Source organism: Amblyraja radiata, chromosome 18, assembly GCF_010909765.2.
Source record: "Amblyraja radiata isolate CabotCenter1 chromosome 18, sAmbRad1.1.pri, whole genome shotgun sequence".
Taxonomy (NCBI): Eukaryota; Metazoa; Chordata; class Chondrichthyes; order Rajiformes; family Rajidae; genus Amblyraja; species Amblyraja radiata.
This window is the reverse complement of record NC_045973.1, coordinates 24,595,405-24,620,179: the sequence shown is the minus strand read 5'-3', so window position 1 is coordinate 24,620,179 and position 24,775 is coordinate 24,595,405. Positions and strand designations below refer to the sequence as shown.

At 43.9% G+C, this 24,775-nt stretch overlaps 1 protein-coding gene across 3 annotated transcripts in view; it reads right to left on the bottom strand.

Annotated features, from left to right (window-relative positions):
• The window catches only part of cacna2d2 (calcium voltage-gated channel auxiliary subunit alpha2delta 2), a 374,530-nt gene that overhangs the window by 172,060 nt on the left and 177,695 nt on the right, over window positions 1-24,775 (bottom strand). For all 3 annotated transcript variants that reach the window (XM_033036873.1, XM_033036874.1, XM_033036875.1), the window contains exon 4: window positions 23,145-23,204. In XM_033036873.1, the coding sequence (XP_032892764.1) occupies window positions 23,145-23,204 (60 nt within the window). The remainder of the gene's footprint in view (window positions 1-23,144; window positions 23,205-24,775) is intronic.

Genomic DNA, 24,775 nt, shown 5'->3' with positions numbered 1-24,775 from the left:
CGTGATACTGCTGAGGGTCAAGGGGGAAGTGGCTAAAATTATTTATTCTTTAATGGCCATTGCTAAGTTCTCATGTAGTATAATGACAACTTGTCACTCATCATTTAAACTCTAATAAAAACAGATAGTGCTGGAAAAAACTTAGCAGATCAAGCAATATGTGTGGAAACAGAAAGATAACTTTTCGGGTCAGGAACTTTTCATCGAGCGGATGGTTCATGAACATTCTGATGAATGTTCTACAACCTGAAACATTAACTATTTCTCTTTCAATAGATGCTACCCGACCCACTGTTTCCAGCATTTTATGTCTTATTTCACATTTCTAGCACCTGCAGTTTCATTGCACCTCCAATTGTTAGCAATGTCTTTCCATGTAGAAGTATAACATAAGTAGTCATATGTCCTCTGACAATGGACTTGGAACCTCAGCTTAAATCTCGTGACAACACATGCCTTGTCAGTGCACCAGAAAGAGTCTATCATCGCATTTGCCCTCTTCCTCCTTCTCCTCCTGTGCCCTCATTATCACACCATTGGAGAGTCTCTAGCAAAAACCCACCTGGGCTCTCCGGGGCACTTTGTTTGGATCATCACAAAGGTCTCATGAAGGTGACCACGCATTTTGTCTTCAATCTGAAACATTAACCAATCTTTTCTTTCCACAAATGCTGCCTGACCTGGTGGTTGTTGCCAGCATTTTCTGTTTTTATGGCATGACTTGCATGGTTTAGTTTAGTTGAGTCTTGTTATTATTGTCACGCACCGAGGTACACTGAAAAGCTTTTTTTTGGCATACTATCCAGTCAGTGAAAAGACAATAAATTATGACAATCAAGCCGCCCACAGTGTACGGACACAGGGTTAAAGGGAATAACATTTAGTGCGTCAAAGTCCAGCAAAGTCCAATTAAAGATAGTCAGAGGGTCTTCAATGAGATGGATGGTAGGTCAGGACCGTTCTCTAGTTGATGAAAGGATGGTTCAGTTGTGATATTTTAGCCATAAATGAAACATGGCTGAGAGAAAAACAGGAGTTGCAGCTCAATATTCCAGGTGACCAATGCTTCAGGTGTCCTAACAATGTAGATAAGAGAGGAAGGGAGGATGTTGATCGAGGAGCACATACCTACAGTACCTAGAGAAGGTATTATTGAGCTATTGCCAAATGAGGCTATAATGGTAGAACTTAGAAAATGGAATGGAAAATAAAGAACTTTGATGGGACTGTACAATACACCCCCCAAAAGGCAGCATGGATCTGAGGAGCAGATGTGTAGGGAGCTGCAGGAATAATATGATATTATTGACAAGAGATTTCTGTTTCCTTAATATTGACAGGGTACTGATAGTGCAAAGTGTCCAGGGACACTTCCTTAATTATAGTCCTACTAGAGAGAGTTTAACAATAGATCCCCTGTCTGGGGGTGACGTAGGGCAAGTGATTGAAGTGTCAGTGGGGAAGCACTTTGGGATCAGTGATCATAATTCAATTAGTTTTAAAACAGTTATGGAGAAGGATAAAACTGGTGCACATGTTACGCTTCTATCTTAATTGGGGAAAGGCTGATTTTGGAGGGATTAGGTGGAAACTTGCAGAGGATGATTGGAAGAGTCTGTTTTCAGGTAAGGGGATACCTGACAATTGTGAGATTTTCAAAAGTGAGATACAGGGTAGCATGTTCCTGTTAAGGGTGAAGGACAAGTCTGGCAAATACAGGGATCCCAGGTTGATGAGCAATGCCGAGGATCTGGTCAGAAAAAAAGAAGCAGGCATACAGTATGTCACACTTAGATAGTCAGGATCAAGCAAATCCCTCGGTGAGCATAAGTGCAGGAGTACACTTACAAAGGCAATCAGCAGGGCTAAAAAAGGACATGGATCTGGCTGGCAAGGTAAAGGAAAATCTTAAGGTATATTAAGAGTAAAAGGGTGGCTAGGGTAAAAATGGGTTCCCATAAAGATCAGCATGGCTGTCTTTGTGTAGAGCTACACAAGATGGGGGAGATACTAAATAAAAAATTATCATCAGTTTTTACCGAGAAGTTAATCAAACCTAGGAAATTGAAGCAAATGAGTTGTGATGTTTTAGATCTTATCCAAAATCTGAAAAGATGAGGTATTGGTGGTTTTAAAACGCATTAAGATAGATACATCCCCAGTGCTTGATCAATGGGAAGCTAGGGAGAAAATTGCAGAGGTCCCTGCATCACCTTTAGCCATAGGTGTGGTTCCGGAAGATTGAGTGTGGCTAATGTTGTACTGTTATTTAAGAAGGGCAGCAAGGACATGGCAGAGATTTACATGCCGGTGAGTCCGATGTCAGTGGTGGGAAAATTGTTGGTGGGAATTCTGTGATGGAGGATCTACCAGCATTTGGATAGGCACGAGTAACTGGATTAGAGAAAATTAGCATGTCCTTGTGCGTTGGAAAATGTCTCACTAATCTGCAAATTGCAAGTTTTTTTGAAGAAGTCACATTCAGCATGGAAACAGGCCCTACGGGCCACCTTGTCCATGCCAACCAAGAAGCCCCAACTAAGCTAGTCCAATTTGATTGCGTGTGGTCTACATCCGTCTAAACCTTTCCTGTCCATGTACCAGTCCAAGAAGTTTTCAAAAGGGAACTGCAGATGCTGGAATATCGAAGGTACACAAAATTGCTGGAGGAACTCAGCGGGTGCAGCAGCATCTATGAGTCTGAAGAAGGGTTTCGGCCCGAAACGTCGCCTATTTCCTTCGCTCCATAGATGCTGCTGCACCCGCTGAGTTCCTCCAGCAATTTTGTGTACCTACCAGTCCAAGAAGGTAGTTGAGGCCAGTTCATTGGCTATATTTAAGAGGGAGTTAGATGTGGCCCTTGTGGCTAAAGGGATCAGGGGGTATGGAGAGAAGGCAGGTACAGGATACTGAGTTGGATGATCAGCCATGATCATATTGAATGGCGGTGCAGGCTCGAAGGGCCGAATGGCCTACTCCTGTACCTATTTTCTATGTTTCTATGTTTCTTTTAAATGCTGTTATAGTAACTAAATCACACATTTGTTTGGTTTTGGTCGTCCAGCTATAGGAAGGATGTCATTAAACTGGAAAGAGCGCAGAGAAGATTTACGGGGATGTTGCCAGGACCCAAGGGCCTGAGCTATAGGGATAGGTTGGGTAGGCTAGGACTTCTAGGAGCACAGCAGGCTGCATGGTGATCTTATAGAGGTGTATAAAATCACGAGGGGAATAGATAGGGTGAATGCACAGAGTATTTTACCCATGGTATGGGTATCAAAATCCAGGGGACAAAAGTTTAAGGTGAGAGGGGCAAGATAAGAACCTGAGGGGCAACATTTTCACTCAGGGTGATCACAAACAAGATTGATGAGGGCAGATCCGTGGATGTTGTCTATATGGACCCTGGCAAGGCCTTTGACAAGGTCCTGTATGGAATGTGGGATATTGAATAACATTGCAGTAACATGCGGGACAAGCAAGCCCCACCCATAAACCATGTGAAAACTTGTCAAACTGATCTGGCCACAACCCTGGCTTAGCCTCACATTCAGAATCATTCGAAATTAATAAAATCAATAAAGCAATTTAAAAACTGAACAATAAAATTAAAAAGCTTTTAAATAATCAATCCATTTATTTGAAAAGAAATTGAACATATTCTAATTCTTATCCTTTCCCCTCTTATTTGACCCCCTCCATTGAAAAGAATGGAAGTTCAGTAAATTTGTTCACTGGCACTCATTGATCACAGCACAGATGGCAACATGCCCAATGAGTTCAGCATGTATGCACCAACACTGGAATCTCACTGTCCCAAGAACATATAGAAGAAATGACCACTGTTCAGCAACAAGCCGTCGGCATTTCCTGGCCTAGGACAAAATGTCCCAGAATCAAGTAAAACTGGCCCCACCAAATGTAACTACATCCAAACTGTGCATGAACTTTTCTCCCAAATCCAAAGTGTTTTGTGCAGTGTCTGATGGGGAAAATTGGTTCAAAGACTTTCACCTCAGTTAAAGCTTATGCAACAGATACTGCCCATTGCTAAAATCTGTTACTAGGCAAAACAACAGAAGGTCAGTGGGAGGGAGCCAAAACAAAATGAATGTGATGTGATGTTGCTGCACTTTATGGGAAGGAGCAATAATTCCACATGTCCGTAAAAGCAGCCATTGATGACCAAAGCATTTACTGAGAACATAAACTAAAAGAGAAAGCTTATAATAGGCAAAATGTTGCCAAAGGAAAGCCAAGTACTGGTGACTGGAGAGTTACAAAGTGAATGGAAGGTAGGCTGAAAGACAAGAGCTTCCAAGTACAAAAATACGGCATTTACGGAAAGAAACTTGTAAGAAATGAACCACTTACTAAGTGGCAGTGACCTTATTAAGTGGCAGAGCAGACTTAGTAGTCTACTTCTACATCTATTTTATATATTTTTGTCAATTAATATACTTTTAAAAATAATTACTAATAATAAGATAGTAGACAGGAGCGATGTCGGCCACTTAAAAATTAGATGTTGATATGGTAACTGAAAATAAAATTGAATAATTATTTTGTGTTAGTATTTGCACTGGAGTTGGAGGTGAGCCAGGATTAGACATTTCCCAACCTGGAGTTTACAAGAACCATCCCTTACATTGGAGAATTATACATCCCAACACGGTAAGAAGGTGGGGAGAGGGGAACTAGGGTGTACCTGTGGTCATGTGATTACTGCAGTCTGTAACTGTGAACAGTGAGGTGAGCATAGGTTGGAGCAGACTCTGTGGGGCTGTATCTACGATGTATCTCGAAACAAAATTAAAATTATTCCAACCAAATGACAGATTTGACCCTTCTCAGTCCCTTCATTAATGTTGTTAATATAGGTTGCAAATATCCGAGGCCCATACATTGAATCCTGTGAGTTACAGCTCAACAGTTTGAAAATAATCAATTTTGCCGACTCTCTATTTCCTCTGTGTTAGTCGGTCCCATAGTAATAAGTTATGCTTAACCTCAAAGCTTTATATTGTTTTATCCAATGCCCACTGGTTATCCAGATAGCCTATATTCACTGGTTCCCCTTTGTCCCTTCTCTGGGAACTGTAATTAAGCCAGTTATATTTAACATTGGTGAGACCACTTTTGGAATACGGTGCACAATATTGATCTCCATATTTAAGGAAGGATGTTAGTAGACAAATACTTGGGATTAGTGGGCTATTTTATGAACAGAGATTGGACAGGCTGGACTTTACATGCACTAGAGGTTGGAAGATGCAAAAGCAATGTAGACGATCCGACATGAAAGAGGTCACAGCTTGACCTACTCTCAGGCAATAGGGCAGGTCAAGTGACTAACGTGTCAGTGAATGAGCCTTTTAAGATCAGCGACCATGGTTCTATTAACTTTTAAATAGTTATGGATAAGAAAAGGGCTGGTCCACAAGGGAAAGTTCTAAATTGGGACAAGGCCAACTTTGATTGTGTTAAACAGAAACTTGCAAAAGTTGATTGAAGAAGGTTGTTTGCAGACTAAGCGATGCCTGGAAAGTGAGATTCTGGCATTCGAGATTCTGTACAGAGAATAGTATGTACACAGAGTTTCTTGGTGCAAGGTCCAATAGTCATGCTTCAACAAACCATCATTAAAAGAGATCACTGGTCATTATACATTGTCACCAGGGGGAATTTAATCTTGCCTGCTGTTTCCCACATTACACTGCTCAACACACTTCAACAGGTAACTTAATTAGCTGGAAAGCACTTTGCAATCTCATGAGGGTTTGAATGATACAAAATAAATTCAAGTCTCCCTTTCTTCAATGACCTTACATAAGGCAGCTTCCATTTAAATTCACATGGTGGTTTTAGCCAAGTGGTGGGACAAACAGACTTTTATCAGAGAACTTAAAATCTACAGATCCTGTAATCTGACACAAAAGCCGAAAATGCCAACATCAGTGGAGAGAGAAACAGAACAGAGACAACATTTCAGGTCCATAACCCTTTGTCAGGAAATGAACTCTTTCTCTTTTCACAGATATCACCTGAGCTGCTGTGTTTTTAGCATTTTCTGCTTTCTGACAAAGAATAAATGACCTTGCAATTCACAGCAGACAAACGGATGCACCCATTGTTAGTCTCTGCTGTTTATAATATAAATTCCTTCATGTTTATCCAGTAATGTTCATACAATCTGGCTGAAGATAGTTGGGCTCCGGCCCACTATCCTGACAAACTCCTCATGGTAGTCTGCTGGGGCCCAACCATGTTCATCTGCTTTATCAATATCCACCCTTCCATCATAATGTCAGAAGTGGGATAGTAAAATGTTCAATTCCATTCACAATTCCTCAGCTAATGAAGCAGCCCTTGCCCGTATGCATCTCCAAGAAGAGACAGCCCAACCAGTACAATGCAGTTGTACAGGGTCTTGGTGAGACCACACCTGGAGTATTGCGTACAGTTTTGGTCTCCTAATCTGAGGAATGACATTCTTGCCATAGAGGGAGTACAGAGAAGGTTCACCAGACTGATTCCTGGGATGTCAGGACTTTCATATGAAGAAAGACTGGATAGACTCGGTTTGTACTCGCTAGAATTTAGAAGATTGAGGGGGGATCTTATAGAAACTTACAAAATTCTTAAGGGGTTGGACAGGCTAGATGCAGGAAGAGTGTTCCCGATGTTGGGGAAGTCCAGAACAAGGGGTCACAGTTTAAGGATAAGGGGGAAATCTTTTAGGACCGAGATGAGGAAAACTTTTTTCACACAGAGAGTGGTGAATCTCTGGAATTCTCTGCCGCAGAAGGTAGTTGAGGCCAGTCCATTGGCTATATTTAAGAGGGAGTTAGATGTGGCCCTTGTGACTAAAGGGATCAGGGGGTATGGAGAGAAGGCAGGTACACGATACTGAGTTGGATGATCAGCCATGATCATATTGAATGGCGGTGCAGGCTCGAAGGGCCGAATGGCCTACTCCTGCACCTATTTTCTATGTTTCTATGTGCCCTTAACATTCAATGGCATTACAATCATTATTTTCAATGATTCTCCATTGACTAGAAACTCAACGGAGCCATCCACACAAATACTATGCGTACAAGAACAGGTCAAAGGCTGGGGTCTCCTGCAGTGAGTGACTCACATCCGGACCCCCCAAAGTCAGGAATGTGATGGAACACCTGCATGGATGAATACAGCGCCAACAACTCTCAAGATGCTTGACACCATCCAGGACCAAGCCGGCCATTTGAACGGCATCCCGCTCACCAACCTCAATATTACTTACAGCAATCACAGGCACACAGTGACTGCAGTGTGCACCATCTACGAATGCCACCATTCCACCGGTTATTTGCTCTGGCTACTCCAACGGCATTTCCCAATCCCATAATTGCTACACGAAGGATAAAGGCACCCTGCGCATGGGATCACCCTCACTTCGACGATCCTCTTCATCAAGAGGAGGAGCCATCTTGGTGAACGGCTGCTAGCCAGCAGCCGTCCGTTTTAAATTCGTTTTTTTAATAGTTTTTAGTGAGTCCTGTTTTTTTGTTTGTAGAGGATATGGTCTTTTAATGTGGGGGGGTAGGTGTAACTTTATTTCTAGGTCCCTACCTGGTCGGTGTGGCAGCCTTTTCTCCGGGCTGCCCGTCGACCCGTCCTCGTGGCCTACCTGCGGGCTTGGAGCACCGTTTCCTGGCGGGGACAGCCCAGCACCTCGGCCTCTGCGGCGGCACAGCGTTGGAGCGCTGGAGCGGAGCAGAGTGGAGCGGGCGATGCCTTGCCTGGGTCGCCGCGCTGGAGCGACGCGCTGGAGCTCTGGCGAGCTGGACCGCCGAGAGCAACATCTCCGGGCTGCGGGTCTGCGGAGCGGAGAGGCGGTGTGTGGAGAGGCGGCAGTGCGGAGAGGCGGCAGTGCGGAGAGGCGGCAGAGCGGAGAGGCGGCAGAGCGGAGAGGCGGAGCCGACTTTATCATCGGGAGCCTGGGAGCTCCAAACCGGCGCGGCCTTGTCGGCTTCGGCAGGCGCGGGCTCCAACCAGGAAGCGGCCGTTCCAGGTGGCCCAGCCGCCGAAAGGACTCACCCGACGCCGGGGCAAGACCACCCGGTGAGAACGGCCAGGGACATCGGGCCTCCGTAGAGGCAATTGCGGTGGCCTCAATAGGCCTGACTTTGGGGTGAACATGGGGTGGGGACTGGACATTGTGCCTTCCTCCACAGTGCTACCCACTGTGGGGGGATGATTTTTTTGTCTAATTGTAGTCCTGTAGGTCTGTGTCCAAGATGGCTGCCGTGAAGAGAGAGTGGACGCTGGCGCGCTTTGGCTGCCGCTGCTCTCTCTTCACACTGTGTTTTTGATTTTCTGTTTTTGGATTGAATTCTGTTTTTAATTTGTGTCTCTGTGATGTTTTTTTTACCTGTTCTATTTCGATTATATGTTTTTATTCCGATTACTATGTAAGGTGTCCTTGAGATGTCTGAAAGGCGCCCATTAAATAAAATTTATTATTATTATTATTATTATCATCCTGACTTGGGAATAAATTGCCAGTCCTTCATTGTTGCTGAATCTAAATCCTGGAACTCCCTCAGTGGAAGTTCCTTCACTGGAGGAATGCAGTGAGCTGCTTCGGGAGACAGCTTGTTGACATCTCAAGGGTGATTATGGATGGATAATAAATGCTCCCTCGCCAGTGATGCCTGTGCCCCAAAACGGAAAAAATAAATAAAATATCACTGCTCCTGGCACCAATCACCTGTCATACACCATTCCATGTAATCAAAAATAGCTGCAGGAGGGATACTTGCAAAAATCCATTTAACTGTTCTTTCTTCCTTCTCTCACACATCTATACATATACGTTAAAGAGTGCACACACACATACTTATCCATATACACACATAAATGAGCACACAAGCAAAACCCACAGCTTAACAGCCAGCCAGTATAAATGAATCATTTTGCTTCACATCTGCATGCTTGGCTGTGCTTTATCTGCTTTGACTAATATCCAGTTAGCTAACTGACCATCATGGTCACCGGCCAGCCACGAGACTGACGTTGCAGCACCCTCCAATGCAACATGTTTCCAGCTGAGTGACATCTGACAAAATTCTAATCGCAGCAAACATCTGGATTAATAGCAGGACACGGGGAGAAATGTCAGCACAAGCCAGAAGCAAAAAAGAACAACTTGCATTGATATAGCACCTTTAATGTGGTGAACCTCCCAATAATGAAGGCTAGGACTTTACTCCTTGGTGCGCATGAGGCTGAGAAGTGATCTAATAGAGGTATACACAATCATGAAGGAAATGGATAGGGGAATGCACAGGATAGGGGAATCAAGAACCAGGGGACATAGGTTTAAGGTGATAGGGGCAAGATTTAATAGGATCCTGAGAGGTAGGTGAGTATATATTTCAATATAATTATGGAGAGGGTCAGAACTGGACCTAGGGTTGAGATTTTTGATTGGAGAAAGGCTAACTTTGAGGCGATGCGAAAGAATTTAAAAGGAGTAAATTGGGACATTTTGTTTTATGGGAAAGGTGTGGAAGAGAAATGGAGTACACTTAAAGGTGACATTTTAAGAGTACAGAATCTTTATGTCCCTGTTCGGTTGAAAGGAAATAGTAAAAATCGGAAAGAGCCATGGTTTTCAAGGGAAATTGGACACTTGGTTCGGAAAAAGAGGGAGATCTACAATAATTATAGGCAGCATGGAGTAAATGAGGTGCTTGAGGAGTATAAAGAATGTAAAAAGAATCTTAAGAAAGAAATTAGAAAAGCTAAAAGAAGATATGAGGTTTCTTTGGCAAGTAAGGTGAAAGTAAACCCAAAGGGTTTCTACAGCTATATTAATAGCAAAAGGATAACGAGGGATAAAATTGGTCCATTAGAGAGTCAGAGTGGACAGCTATCTGCAGAGCCAAAAGAGATGGGGGAGATATTGAACAATTTATTTTCTTCGGTATTCACCAATGAGAAGGATATTGAATTGTGTGAGGTAAGGGAAACAAGTAGAGTAGCTATGGAAACTATGAGATTCAAAGAAGAGGAAGTACTGACACTTTTGAGAAATATAAAAGTGGATAAGTCTCCAGGTCCGGACAGGATATTTCCTAGGACATTGAGGGAAGTTAGTGTAGAAATAGCAGGGGCTATGACAGAAATATTTCAAATGTCATTAGAAACGGGAATAGTGCCGGAGGATTGGCGTACTGCGCGTGTTGTTCCATTGTTCAAAAAGGGGTCTAAGAGTAAACCTAGCAATTATAGACCTGTTAGTTTGACGTCAGTGGTGGGCAAATTAATGGAAAGGATACTTAGAGATAATATATATAAGCATCTGGATAAACAGGGTCTGATTAGGAACAGTCAACATGGATTTGTGCCTGGAAGGTCATGTTTGACTAATCTTCTTGAATTTTTTGAAGAGGTTACTCGGGAAATTGATGAGGGTAAAGCAGTGGATGTTGTATATATGGACTTCAGTAAGGCCTTTGACAAGGTTCCTCATGGAAGGTTGGTTAAGAAGGTTCAATGGTTGGGTATTAATGGTGGAGTAGCAAGATGGATTCAACAGTGGCTGAATGGGAGATGCCAGAGAGTAATGGTGGATGGTTGTTTGTCAGGTTGGAGGCCAGTGACTAGTGGGGTGCCACAGGGATCTGTGTTGGGTCCACTGTTGTTTGTCATGTACATCAATGATCTGGATGATGGTGTGGTAAATTGGATTAGTAAGTATGCAGATGATACTAAGATAGTTGGGGTTGTGGATAATGAAGTAGATTTTCAAAGTCTACAGAGAGATTTATGCCAGTTGGAAGAGTGGACTGAAAGATGGCAGATGGAGTTTAATGCTGATAAGTGTGAGGTGCTACATCTTGGCAGGACAAATCAAAATAGGACGTACATGGTAAATGGTAGGGAATTGAAGAATGCAGGTGAACAGAGGGATCTGGGAATAACTGTGCACAGTTCCCTGAAAGTGGAATCTCATGTAGATAGGGTAGTAAAGAAAGCTTTTGGTGTGCTGGCCTTTATAAATCAGAGCATTGAGTATAGAAGTTGGGATGTAATGTTAAAATTGTACAAGGCATTGGTGAGGCCAATTCTGGAGTATGGGGTACAATTTTGGTCGCCTAATTATAGGAAGGATGTCAACAAAATAGAGAGAGTACAGAGGAGATTTACTAGAATGTTGCCTGGGTTTCAACAACTAAGTTACAGAGAAAGGTTGAACAAGTTAGGGCTTTATTCTTTGGAGCGCAGAAGGTTAAGGGGGGACTTGATAGAGGTCTTTAAAATGATGAGAGGGATAGACAGAGTTGACGTGAATAAGCTTTTCCCACTGAGAGTAGGGAAGATTCAAACAAGGGGACATGACTTGAGAATTAAGGGACAGAAGTTTAGGGGTAACATGAGGGGGAACTTCTTTACTCAGAGAGTGGTGGCTGTGTGGAATGAGCTTCCAGTGAAGGTGGTGAAGGCAGGTTCGTTTTTATCATTTAAAAATAAATTGGATAGTTATATGGATGGGAAAGGAATGGAGGGTTATGGTCTGAGCGCAGGTATATGGGACTAGGGGAGAATACGTGTTCGGCACGGACTAGAAAGGTCGAGATGGCATGTTTCCGTGCTGTAATTGTTATATGGTTATATGGTTATATGGAACAAGCTGCCAGAGAAGGTAGTTGAGGCAAGCACTACAACAGCATTTGATAGACATTTGGGGAGGTGAATGGTTAGGAAAGGTTGAGTGTGATATGGACCTAACATGGGCAATTGGTCGGCTCAGTTAAATTGGGCTGAAGGGCCTGTTTCCGTGCTGTATATTCTATGACTCTCAGCTGCTGCAGCACAGGTCCAGGGATGGGGGTATTGGAAATTCTTTCCTTTGTCTATGTGGGTCTTCCCCACGGGCTTTAGTTTCCTCTCACATCACAGACATACTGAGTGGTCAGAGTTGGCTACTGTGAATTGCCCCCCAGTATCAAACATAAGGTTTAGCACTGCACGCTACCAATCCCAGCTGTGAAGACATTGGTATAGTTGTCTCGTTGTAGGACACTGATCTTTTTTTATTCTGGATCTTAAACCATGTATTGTGTTTTTGTATATCATTTATGGTGCTCTTATAAGTAATTTACCAAGCTTTTATATGTAATTTATTGTGTTTTTTATATGCAATGTATTCTATGTAATGTTGTCTTTTATCTGGACCTTGATGCTGTAATAAAAGTTTAATGATAACAATAATAATAAAATATTACTGTTTTCATGTTTGGTAGAATAACTTGTACAGCAACACTGATTTTGTCATTAACCTGCAGAGTGGCAGAGCTGGAGGACGGCCGTGAGCGCTGACATACAAACTCTCGGCTGTCTGGGACTGAATTAAGATTGGAATCAGCCAGCAAGATCCCACACAGATACATGGGAGGCCCCCAACCATTCATTGCATTTAGCAATATAGCAGCAGAGAAACAGACAATAAAGTAATGTGCATTGAACTGATCTATGCCTGATTTGGCCTGGGGCTCAGGCTCACCTGCTGCCCTGCTCTACACTCAATTGTCGTGGTCCCTCCCAATCAGGAAGATTGCTGGTGACCCAAAGGCCTTAATGATGAGTCCTCATCAATGTCCACGATCCTACTCTGAGAAACTCCTATCTATATGGATCATGACTCTTCATCCATTGTTAATATATTTTCCCCTCTTATTGAGTTATGGGAATGTCTATCTTATTTTCATGTATATCTGCTTATATGTCATCAACCCTCTCTTGAATGGGCTCAAATATGCCTTCATTATTTGCATTCAGGAATGTGCAAATCTCTGCATTCATTTGATTGTGTGTGTTTGTCCAATCCTTTGCCTTTCTCTCTCTGTAACTGATAATGCTGACACTGGTTTGTGCCAGGTCTAATTTGAGTTTATACACAAGAACAGTGAGGTGTGGTACAATAAAAGTCTTGTCTGCAAGCAGCATCACAGGTACATAGGTTCAGACAACATTACATGAACTTACACAAAAAACATGTGTGCACATAAATTCTACATGACAGTAAAAAGAAAAAGGCCATGCAAAAAACAAGATATTAGTGTAAAACAGAATAGAAAACAAGTCTATTGTAGTGCAAGAGGTGGTCCACTTTTTTTGCTGAAGTAGAATTAGAGTTGTGTAGGTCGGAACTAGAACCTGATGGTTGTAGGAAAGTAGCTGTTCCTGAACATGGTGATGTGGGACTTCAAGCTTTCGTACCTCCTGTCTGCTGGTAGCAGAGAAGATGGCATGACCAATATGGTGGGGCTCCCATAGATGATAGATTCTACCTTCTTGATGCAGAGCCTCATGTGGATGCTTTTGATGGTGGTGGGGGGTGTCTCTGCTTGGGAGAGAATAAAATGGATAGGACAGATTTAGAGGATATGGGCCAAACGCAAGCAGGTGGGACTAGTGTAGATGGGACATGCTGACTGGTGTGGGCAAGTTGAGCCGAAGGGCCTGTTTCCACGCTGTATGACTTTATGACTCTCATAAAATGGGTCTAATTAAAGATTTGTGTAATTGGGTGCTTCATGGTCAGTACAGATTCAGTGGACTAAATGGCCCTTTCCATGCTATATAACATGGAACAATTCAAAGGTTCAAAAGTTCAAAGGTCTGTTCATTGTCACATGAACCAATTAAGGTACAGTGAAACTCGAATTACCATACAGCCATACTAAAAAAAGCAACAAGACGACACAACTACATAAAAGTTACCATAAACATCCGCCATGGCAGATCCCCCACATTCCTCACAGTGATGGAAGGCAATAAAGTCTAATCTACTTCCTCTTTATTCTCCCGCAGTCGGGGCAAACAAAACTCCCGCAGCCAGCGTTCGAAGCTCTCACGTCGGGGCGGACGAAGCTCCTGTGGCTTGGAGCTCCCGAAGTCAGTCTCAAACCAGGGACTACGGCTCTCCGATGTTAAAGTCCGCAGGCTCCTGCAGTTGGAGCTCCAAGGTCGATCCCCGACAGGGATTGCTAGCTCTGCGATGTTAAGTCCTGCAGGCTCCCGCGGTTGGAGCTCCCAAAGTTGATCTCCAGCAAGAGGCCGCCAACTCCACGATGTTAGGTCGCAGTGCGGACGAAGACATACTACGGACGTCACAGATATAACTCGCATCTCCGTCGAGGTAAGAGATTAAAAAATTTTCCCCCACCCCTCACATAAAACACTAAAACATACATTTAACATATACTATAAAACAACAAAGCAGGAGGGGATGAGACAGTGTTGGCGAGGCAGCTATTGCAGGCGCCACCCGGTGGTCGCAGTGGAATCAAAGAATGAAATTAGAGGTTTGGTTCAGCAGGTAAAAACTGAGAAATGTTGTAAATACAGGGCTAAAGGCAAGATTAGGAGCCTGGGCAATTGCTCGGGTGCATCTACACCATTGCTCATCTGCCCCCTTTGTTAACTGTGGGTGCATTTATTACACAGCCAATCCCTTGTGCAGCTAAGAAGTTAAATAGCCATGATGCGATGATCATAAGTACTCAGCATGCCAGCTGCAGGACTTGTGGAACTGCTGCCAACAACTTGCTGAAAGAACAGCCTTTGTTGGTCTTATTGCCTGAAAAGAAGAGATAAGACAAAACTGAGCAGCTGATGAAAAATGATTGGTAATTCTGCAGCGCAAGGTGGGCTCCAATGGTCTGTGATGAGAAGCAACCCGAGTGAAAATGCCATGCTTGTCCCACAGGACAAATGTCAGGCTGTTGGCCTGGTAACTACTGTGCTACTAGCATGCCTGAGTGACCAGCGCTGATGAACCAAATCTACTGAGTTAGTCTGCTAATGCCATATCTCAGCATGGGCTGTGCTTTCTTTGCTTTGCTGTTCAGACATCAGAATCTCCTCTGCATACTTATAGCAGGAATCCTCCCCAGGAACGATACAGAATCCTGGGCGATGGTGTTTAATTGTAATCACTTCTTTAAACAAAGACTGTGAACACCAGTGCTCTTGCCAGTGCTGACCAGTGACGCAGTAGGTATTCTTCGTGTCATTGGACACAGCCAACTGCGACAAACAGATTTCATACAAGCACGAAATGTCTGCCTGAGTTGACTCATAATCTCGGCGATGCAAATAATCAGTTTGCCTCTTTTTTTCTCTGCTGAATTCAAATTCTGCAGCCAACCTTTGGTACAGGACAGGATGTCAGAGTGGAGTTGCCTAATGACAGAGAGCGAGAAGCATCGATGGAAAAAAATGCTAGGTGTGCATCTGCAAACTGCACTCAGAACTGGGCAGTAATTAATTCCAAATATTTGCCTGAAGCATGCAATTTTAAATTAACTGAGGATCATGCTGGCTGTTGAATCTGTATATGTATTTTATAAATTAGGTGCTGTGAGGAGGAATGCACTGTGACATTGTGTGTGGGCTTGGGAACATTGTATAAAAAGATCTGCAATTTGCTTCCCCTACTTCAGCTTACATTTTGCAGTAGGACTCGACACTCGGTTAGACACTTGTATTTTGTACATTTTTCGATTCTCTGTTATTTGGGTATTTCATGTCCACAGGGAATATAAGCATGGAGATATAAGCATTGTTGATTAACACAAACAGGGTACATAGTGCATAGTACATAGTATATAGATGAGTATATATACATACTATATGCACAGGAATAGGCCCTTCGGCCCACAATGTCCATGTTGAACATGATGCAAAATGCTGGAGTAACTCAGCGGGATAGGCAGCATCTCTGGAGAGAAGGAATGGGTGACGTTTCGGGTCGAGACTTCTTCAGACTGATGTCAGGGGAGTGGGCGGTAAAGAGATAAAATGCAGTCGGAGACAGTAAGACTGGTGGGAGAACTGGGAAGGGGGAGGGGATGTTAGAGCTACTTGAAGTTAGAGAAGTCAATGTTCATACCGCTGGGGTGTAAGCTACCCAAGCAAAACATGAGGTGCTGTTCCTCCAATTTGCACTGGGCCTCACTCTGACAATGGAGGAGGCCCAGGACAGAAAGGCCAGATTGGGAATGGGAGGGGGAGTTAAAGTGCTGAGCAACCGGGAGATCAGGTAGGTTAAGGCAGACTGAGCGGAGGTGTTCAGCGAAATGATCGCCGAGCCTGCGCTTGGTCTCACCGATGTACCGAAGTTGTCACCTAGAACAGTGGATATAGTAGATGAGGTTGGAGGAGGTGCAAGTGAACCTCTGCCTCACCTGAAAAAACTGTTGGGGCCCTTGGATGGAGTCGAGGGGGGAGCTAAAGGGACAGGTGTTGCATCTCCTGCGGTTGCAAGGGAAAGTACCTGGGGAGGGGGGTGGTTTTGGTGGGAAGGGACGAGTTAACCAGGGAGTTGCGGAGGGAATGGTCTCTGCGGAAAGCAGAAAGGGGTGTAGATGGGAAGATGTGGCTAGTAGTGGGATCCCGTTGGAGGTGGCAAAAATGTTGGAGGATTATGTGCTGTATGCGACCCTTGATGGGGAAGATGGTGAGGAGAAGGGGAACTCTGTCCTTGTTTTGAATGGGGGAAGGGGGAGCTGTGGGATATCGAGGAGACTTTAGTGAGAGCCTCATCTATAATGGAAGAGGGGAACCCACGTTCCCTAAAGAATGAGGACATCTCCAATTACCTGGTATGGAACACCTCATCCTGGGCGCAGATGCGGCGTAGACAGAGGAATTGGTAGTAGGGGATAAAGTCTTTATAGGAAGCAGGATGGGAAGAAGTGTAGTCTAGATAGCTATAGGTGTCAGTGGGTTTGTAATAGATGTCAGTCGATAGTCTGTCTCCTGTGAAGGAGAAGGTGAGATCTAGAAACGGTAGGGAGATGTCGGAGATGATCCAAGTGAATTTGACCACTGCCTTTTTGTAGGGTACATCGAACAATCACTGCCTGTTTGTAGGGTACACCGAACAATCACTGTTCCAGGTGTACACTGGCCCTATCCCCGAACTCTACCTCCGTTACATTAACGACTGCATCGGTGCTACCTCCTGCACCCATGCAGAACTCACTGACTTCATCAACTTCACGACTGATTTCCATCCGGCACTCAAATTCTCTTGGACTATCTCCGACATCTCCCTAATGTTTCTAGATTCCTGCAGTGAATACCAAAAAGTATCTTTCATGGTTTATGAGTATCGACGTAAAGCCATCCCAACGACTGCGATAGAAGTGGTGCAAAGTGAGGAGTTCTTAACCTGCATTTTTGAGAACCTATGTCAGCAAAAACCTAACGCAAGAGGGATCAGTTTTGGCACTAGTTTCAGTGAACTGTGCAAAGCAAGCGGAAGCAGTGGGAGACAACTTTGATGATGTTAATTTTAGTTAATTTAACATAATTATGAAAAGGGGAAGAGATGAACCAAGTGTGAAAGTTCTAAAATGGGTGATCCGCAATTTCACCCAAACAAGGTATGATTCAACAAAGTTGGACAGCAGGCAGAGTTATCAAATCCCACAACACAGAAACAGGCTCTTCGGCCCATGACCATCAACCACCCATTTACACTCATCCTAATCTAATCCATCATTTGTTTTCTCCACATTTCCATCAATTTCCTCCATATTCTACCAGTACTAGCTGCAAATTACAGTGGACAATTAACCTACTGACCCACACATCCTTGGGATGTGGGAAGAAACCGGAGAGACCAGGGGAAACCCATGCACTCACGATCAGGATTGGAACTGATGTCTCTCTCACACTTTGGCATAAATTCTCACAAAACTGTGCTGCTCCTAAAGGTTTAGTTGAAAGCATATCCATATCAGAGGCATGGTTTTCCTCAATTACACCTGCCAATATATTCATATCTCACTTTGCCTTTCAAATGTCGCTCCTGCACCATCTGAACTCCTCTCTATCTGCCCCATATGCTGCTCAGCATTCAGATTTGGGGCCTTGATTATGGAGCCCACTCATTTTGAGGAAGTGTTAGTTCTCAACTCCCTTTATCCCACAATGTCCATGGCATTTCGATTGCTGCAGTCCACCATCATTTGCATCTGTGGAGCGACAGAAAACACCGGGACTGGCTCGATGAGTATGACCAAGATATCAAACGCTGGGTAATCTTGGATTGGAAACTCCATCATTCCCGAAGAAAAAGAAAATAGGTCCAAGAAGAACGATAGCAATTTTTGGACCGAAAGAATAGATGGTGCATGGAAAGAGGCAGGAGATCCAGCAAACTATTGCCAGCCAGGATGTGTTTAGATTCTTTAGCCCTGCCAAGACCATCAAAAACCTTACTTTATATTTCCAAGACAATGACATTTCGCCTTTGTCTTGCATATGTCCTGGGGAAGGTTACAACATACTATCGTCACACGTACTAAGTCTGAAGAAGGGTCCCGAGCAAAAACATTGTCTATCCATTCCCTCCACAGATGCTGCCTGATCAGCTGAGTTCCTTCAGCACTTTGTGATTTGCTCAAGATTCCAGCACCTGGAATCATGCGAGGTAAAGGAACGGACCGCCAACAACTGGCGTCCCAGCGAGAACAAGGACGGGCCTGGTGGCTGATGACAACACAAACCCGCCGGCTCACCGAGAACAAGGATGCATGACAAGAACAACGATCCAGCGGTCACCGGGAACGAAGATCTGGCAGGTCGCCCGCGGCCACGTGCAGTGTCAGGCCTGGTGCGCTGCTGTGAAGTAGGGCCCTGCAGGCCGCTGCCCACTCGGGGAAGCTCAGAAGCACTGAAGACTGGAGAGTCAAGGGAGGAGCGGCTGGTGATGACGGACGTGATGAGTGGGCCGGAAGGAGCGCCTTCATGGTCGGCGGCAGGAGGCGTCCCCGGAGCACAAAGGTGGTTGGGCGAGGACAGGGAAGCCAGGTCGCGGCCTGCAGTAGCCTGAGACTTACCTGAATCGGGGGCGCTCCAGTTCTTCCAGCATGTGGACCAAACTTTGGACTTTGAAGCCTTCTTTGTCAAATACAGAGATTGTACACTTGTGGTTGTGCAAGAGAATTTCACTGCGCTGTGCATACATGACAATAAAGGACCATTGACCCATGTACAGTGTGCTGCAAAGTTATGTACAGTGGAGACGATATGAAGATGGAGATCCCAGGAGAGGAAAGGTGTCAGAATTGTGGAGTATACACAGATCACGGCCAGAGAAATGAATAAAAACCATAACGCATTTTACACAATTTCATGGTCAATTTAGTACATCTGTGTTAAAATAAAGGAAAATCCATAGATCGAGTGCACAATATTCTGCAATGGTAATGAAAATAATGGCACAATCTATTAAATTATGTTGGCGAAAGGATAAACAGAATTAATTATAGGCCAAATGATCAGCATTTTGTTCCCATTCCCCTACACACCTGGGGTCAGGCATTGATTCCTGTGGTGTTATACAAGCATCAACTTCAAGGATGATCACCTATCATTTCAAATTAATTGGGGCATTTGTTATTTTTTAATTCCATTGCACAGTTATGACTTTAATGACTTGGATAGCACAATGGTGCAGCAGATCAAAGCTCCAGCGACCCAGGTTCGATCCTGACCTCCAGTGCTGCCTCTGTGGAATTTGCACGTGTGACCATGCGCTTCCTCCGGGACCTCCAGTTTCCTCCCACATCCTAGGCATGCATGTCGGTAGGTTAGTTGGTCACTGTAAATTGTATCGAGTATGTGGGTGTGAGGGAGAATCTGGAACCAAATCTGTGGCTTCATGGTTTATTTTCAGATGACAGCACATGTTTGTCATGAAATACAATGTGAGTTTTCTACAAAGAATATCATGCATTAGTCAGAGTCAGAGAGACATATGGCACAGAAACAGACCCTTCAGCCGATGCAGTCCACTTTGAGTACCAACTGCCCATTTTCACTACTCCTACATGAATTCCACCTTTTATTCTCCCGACACACCCATCAACTCTCTCCAGTTTCGACCACTATTGGATGACTCTGCTTCTCTTCCTTTCTTACCTGAGCTCCCCCTAAATGCTGCCTGAAGGTGGATGCTGGAATAGCCCCAGAAGCATTCAATAAAGTCTCATAGGAAAGCGCTCGTCTCAAGGACATTAAAATTGAATGGTTTGCATATTTGAGAATGCCAGTGCTTTTAAGCCGCTAACTTTGTTGAGAAGTATTTCAACCAGTAGCAATAAAAGCACAACTGGTGCAGTTGTCATTATTGTAAATGCAAAAAGCAGACAACTGCACAAAAGCAATGATTAAACTCTGATCTGGTAAATTTATGGACAAATCCCAAACACTATATCTACAGCAGATGGTTCAATTAGCATCTGCTAATAGAAAATTTGCCAATGTTTTAGGAACAATACTGCTTTTTGTTTCTGGTACTTCAAGCCACATAAACTGCAAGAAGGGATTTCAAATTCCTTTCAGGAGCATAGTTAAACAAATTGCAAGTGGACAAGACCTGTGTCTCCCTCCCTCAAGAAAGCGACATCTATCATCAAGCTTCCCCACCATCTTCTCTCTTTTCACTGCTATCATTAGGCAGAAGGTGCAGAAGCCAGACGTCCAACATTACCAGGTTCAAGAACAGCTATTTTCCCAGGACTGCCATGGAAAATCACGCAACAGTAATCTTACCTCGGAACTGGGACACCAGACCTTTTGCATTACCATGGACTTGATTGTTTTCTAACTGTGTTTGTACTAGTGTCCTCGCTATCAAAACATGGAGAGGACGGGGGACACAATGTTTTGGCAGCCACACGCGCATGCGCACACTCACACACTTGCGCGAGGCTTCGGAGGCTCAATCCAGTGCTAAAAGCGGAGATTTTAAAATCGGGATCACAAAAACTTGGGGGGGGATGTCCCCCACCTCTCAAAACATGGGGGGGGACGTGTCCCCTCTGGCCCCCCCGGGTTTTCCGCCCCTGCTGGTGTCTTGTCTTTTAAATGTGTTATCTTTTCACTGGAACAAGGAAAGAGTTCCCATGGTCCTTACTTTTCACCCAACCAGCCTTTGCATCCAACACATCATTCTGTAACATTTTCACCATCTTCAACGTGATCCCACCACGAGTCAAATGTTCTCGTCCCCACCACTTTCCACTTTCTGTACTCCCTCTGCATCTCCGTGATTTATTCATCCCTTCCATCCCAAACTCCCCCCTGCCCAGATACTTTTTCCGAGATGTAACACATGTCCCTACATCCTCCCTCACATCTGTCCAGGGACCCCAGCAGCCGTTCCAGGTGACACAGAAGTTTACATGCACCTTCTCTAACCATGAACAGATCTGCCCAAGTCCGCAAGAAATTTCAAGTAGTTATAGCTGTATCCCAGTCCATCACACAGACCAGGCTTCCCATCATTGTTTCCATCTACATTTCATGCTGCCTCGGGAAAGAAGGAAACATAATCAAAGCCCTTTCTTATGCCGGTCATTCCTTCTTCTCCCCTCTCCCATCAGGCAGAAAATATAAGAAGCTTGAAAGCATGAACCGTCATCTTCAGGAACAGCTTTTTCTCATCTGTTACCAAGCTTCTGAATGCTCCTTCCATAAGCTAGAGTTCAATCCGATTCACCTCTGCCCTGTTGGGACATTGAATTTTGTCTCTGGAACTCTCTGAAACAGAAATGTATTCCTCTCTCCTCAGGTACTGTCTAAGCAGCTGAGTACCTCCAGCATTTTCTCTGACTGAGAATTGGGAAGCAATAGGAAGCAATGAATTCTGCACTAAATGTGCCTTCATTACATCATTCAGTATTTTTTTACCAAGAACCTTTCTCTTTATCTCAGATAATTTTATGTAAATTAATGAGTTCCATGAAAATGCAGGAAAAATATCTTCCCTTGGATGACTTGCATTGGAGCATAGTCTACAAATTCCAGAGTCCAGGATAACTCTAGAGAGTTGGTAATCTATATTTGATGCATGTTAAGGATGAGGACATCATCTTACTTGCTGTTTAATTTTTCAATTATTTCCCTTTTACTGCAGACAAAAGATTCTGACTATCTACCCTATCTATCCCGCTCATAATTTTATATGCTTCTATCAGGTCTCCCTGCAACCTCCAGTTTTGCAGAGAAAATAATCCAATCCATACCATATGCCTTCTTTATCACTCTTTCTACTTAATTTAGTTTAGTTTAATTTAGAGATACAGCGGGGAAACAGGCCCTTCGGCCCACTAGCACTATCCTACACACTAGGGACAATTTACAATTTTGAGAAAGCCAATTAACCTACAAACCTGTGCGTCTTTGGAGTGTGAGAGGAAACCAGAGAAAACCAATGCGGTCACAGGGAGAACATACAAACTCCGTACAAACAGCACCCAAGTCTCCGGTGCTCTAAGGCAGCAAATCTACTGCACCACCATTTTAGGGAGCTATGGATTTGTACTCCAAGATCCCTCTGTACATCAATGATGTTGTCATGCCATTAATTGTATATTTTCCCCTTATATTTGACCTCACACTTGCTCGGGCTAAACTCCATCTGCCATTTTTCTGCCCATTTCTGTAGCTGATCTATATCCCGCTGTATACCTTGACTATCTTCCTCACAGTCCGTGACCACAGTTATCTTGGTATCATCTACAAATGTACTATGCAAACCTGTCCATATTTACGTCCGAGTCATTTATATATATCACAAACATCGGAGGTCCCAGCACAGAGCACAGCAGAACTCCACTAGTCACAGACCTCCAACCTGAATATCGTCCTTTCACCACATCTGTATGTCTTCTATCATTAAGCCAGTCCTGAATCCATCTGACCAAGTCACTGTTAATTTTGTGCATTTTAATCTTCTGGATCAGCCTACCCTTGGGTACATTTTTAGATGCCTTACTAAAATCCAGGAAAAATGCCAGAAAACTTTGGCAGTCACCACTAGCTCTCAAAACAAATGAATTATTGAATTCTCACCATAAATCTATTGTATCACATTTATTACTGGTTCCATGTAGTACTGAATAAATCTGCTCTGTAACAGTATCTTTACAACCAACCAAGTTGCAAAATAAATAATCCCATAGTGGGCAAACCTGTTGGATGTGAAGGAGAAGAAGGTAGCCCCTTAAAATAAATGAGAGAATAAAGATGCCCTATAGCAACCTGTAAAATTGGAACCGTCATACCTTAATATCATCCTGCCAACGATGCTCCTTCTGATATAGCTCCGCAGCCTTGGCCAGTCTCTGGAGAAAGACAGAAATGGGAATTAGAAACTATGTCACAGGAAGCAGCAACACCTGGACATACAGTCGGCTAAACGGTAACAAAACAATTCCAGGTGACCACAACAAATGGTGGCTCCACCAGCAAAGGACAATTTCGAGTTGGTGTTCTAAAATGAACCCGAACATTTTGCAGAACCTTGAAAGCAAAATCAAAAAGTCAGACAACATTTCACAATGTGACTCCCTGGAGTCAAGTATGACTCGGTCTGATGGTCCAGAGCAATAGTGCAATTTTAGCATCAGCAGTTCAACACTAACAAGAGTGTATTCTTAACAAACATTGGTTCTTTTTCCCTGGCGCCCTATAAATTCATCATTTTCTTGCAGTACCTTTTTATCCAACATCAGTGAATACCTGCATTAAAATTACGCTCAATAGGAACCTAAGAGAAGTATATAAAATTATGAGAAGCATAACTAGGATAGAGAGAATCTTTGGGGAAATGTCAAATGTCGCAGCTTTAAAATCAGAGGGGGAAAGTTTAAAGGAGATGTGCACAGCAAGTTTTATTTTAATACAGAGTGTGGTGCCTGCTCAATGGGTGCAGTTTAAATTGGTATCTTGGCCAGCACAAATATAGTGGGGCAATGGGCTTGTTCCTGTGCTGTATAGTTCTATGTTTGGTGACATAGAGATAAACAATAGTTAAAGATCATAGACATTATCCTGAGCAGACAAAAATTGGGACTGTGGGAGTTCGATGGCAGGCAAGAACTGATGTGTGCACTTGATGTTTAGAGATACAACACGGAAATAGGCCATTCGGCCCACCGGGACCACACTGACCATCGATTACCTGTTCAAACTTAGTTTTATTTTTATCCCCCTTTCTCATCCACACCAGGGAGATATTTACAGAGGCCAATCAACCTACAAACCCGTACTTCTTTGGGATGTGGGAGGAAACCAGAGCACCTGGAGGAAACCCACGTGGTCACAGGGAGAACGTGCAAACTCCACACAGACAGCACCCGAAGTCAGGATCAAACCTGGATCTCTTGCACAGCGAGGCTGCAGCTTCACCATTGTGCTATTGCACGTTACTTAACGTGGTGCAGATGTGGCCTGTTCCCTAATCCTCTGCTGTGGTAGTCACCTGATGCAGCGCACCTGACATACCATGGTGTACAAGTCCCAAGAAAGCATAAGAAGGGGGTAAGTTAAACCATCATAGCCCTCGACCTGATGGCCACCTTTGTGCATGGCTGCATCAGGCGATACATAGAACCAGAGTACACCAGCACCTGGTGTCACTCCATGCTGAGATGGACCTGGCCTTGCACCACATAATGTCCCAGTCGGTTGGATATTGCTGCACTTGTCCTTTGTGGAAAAGCATCTTTCAGAATAACACCTCTGACCACAGGTTCATTGGACAATAGTCAGTTTGGAACATCCTGCAGATACTGTGAGACAAGGACTCGATAGATTATGTGGGATGGTCATCTGAGCAGATTGTCGAAACCATTTTGCAGACTGTCTCATCGTCTGAACTCACCAACAAGAACCAAGACCCGATTGGCTGGCG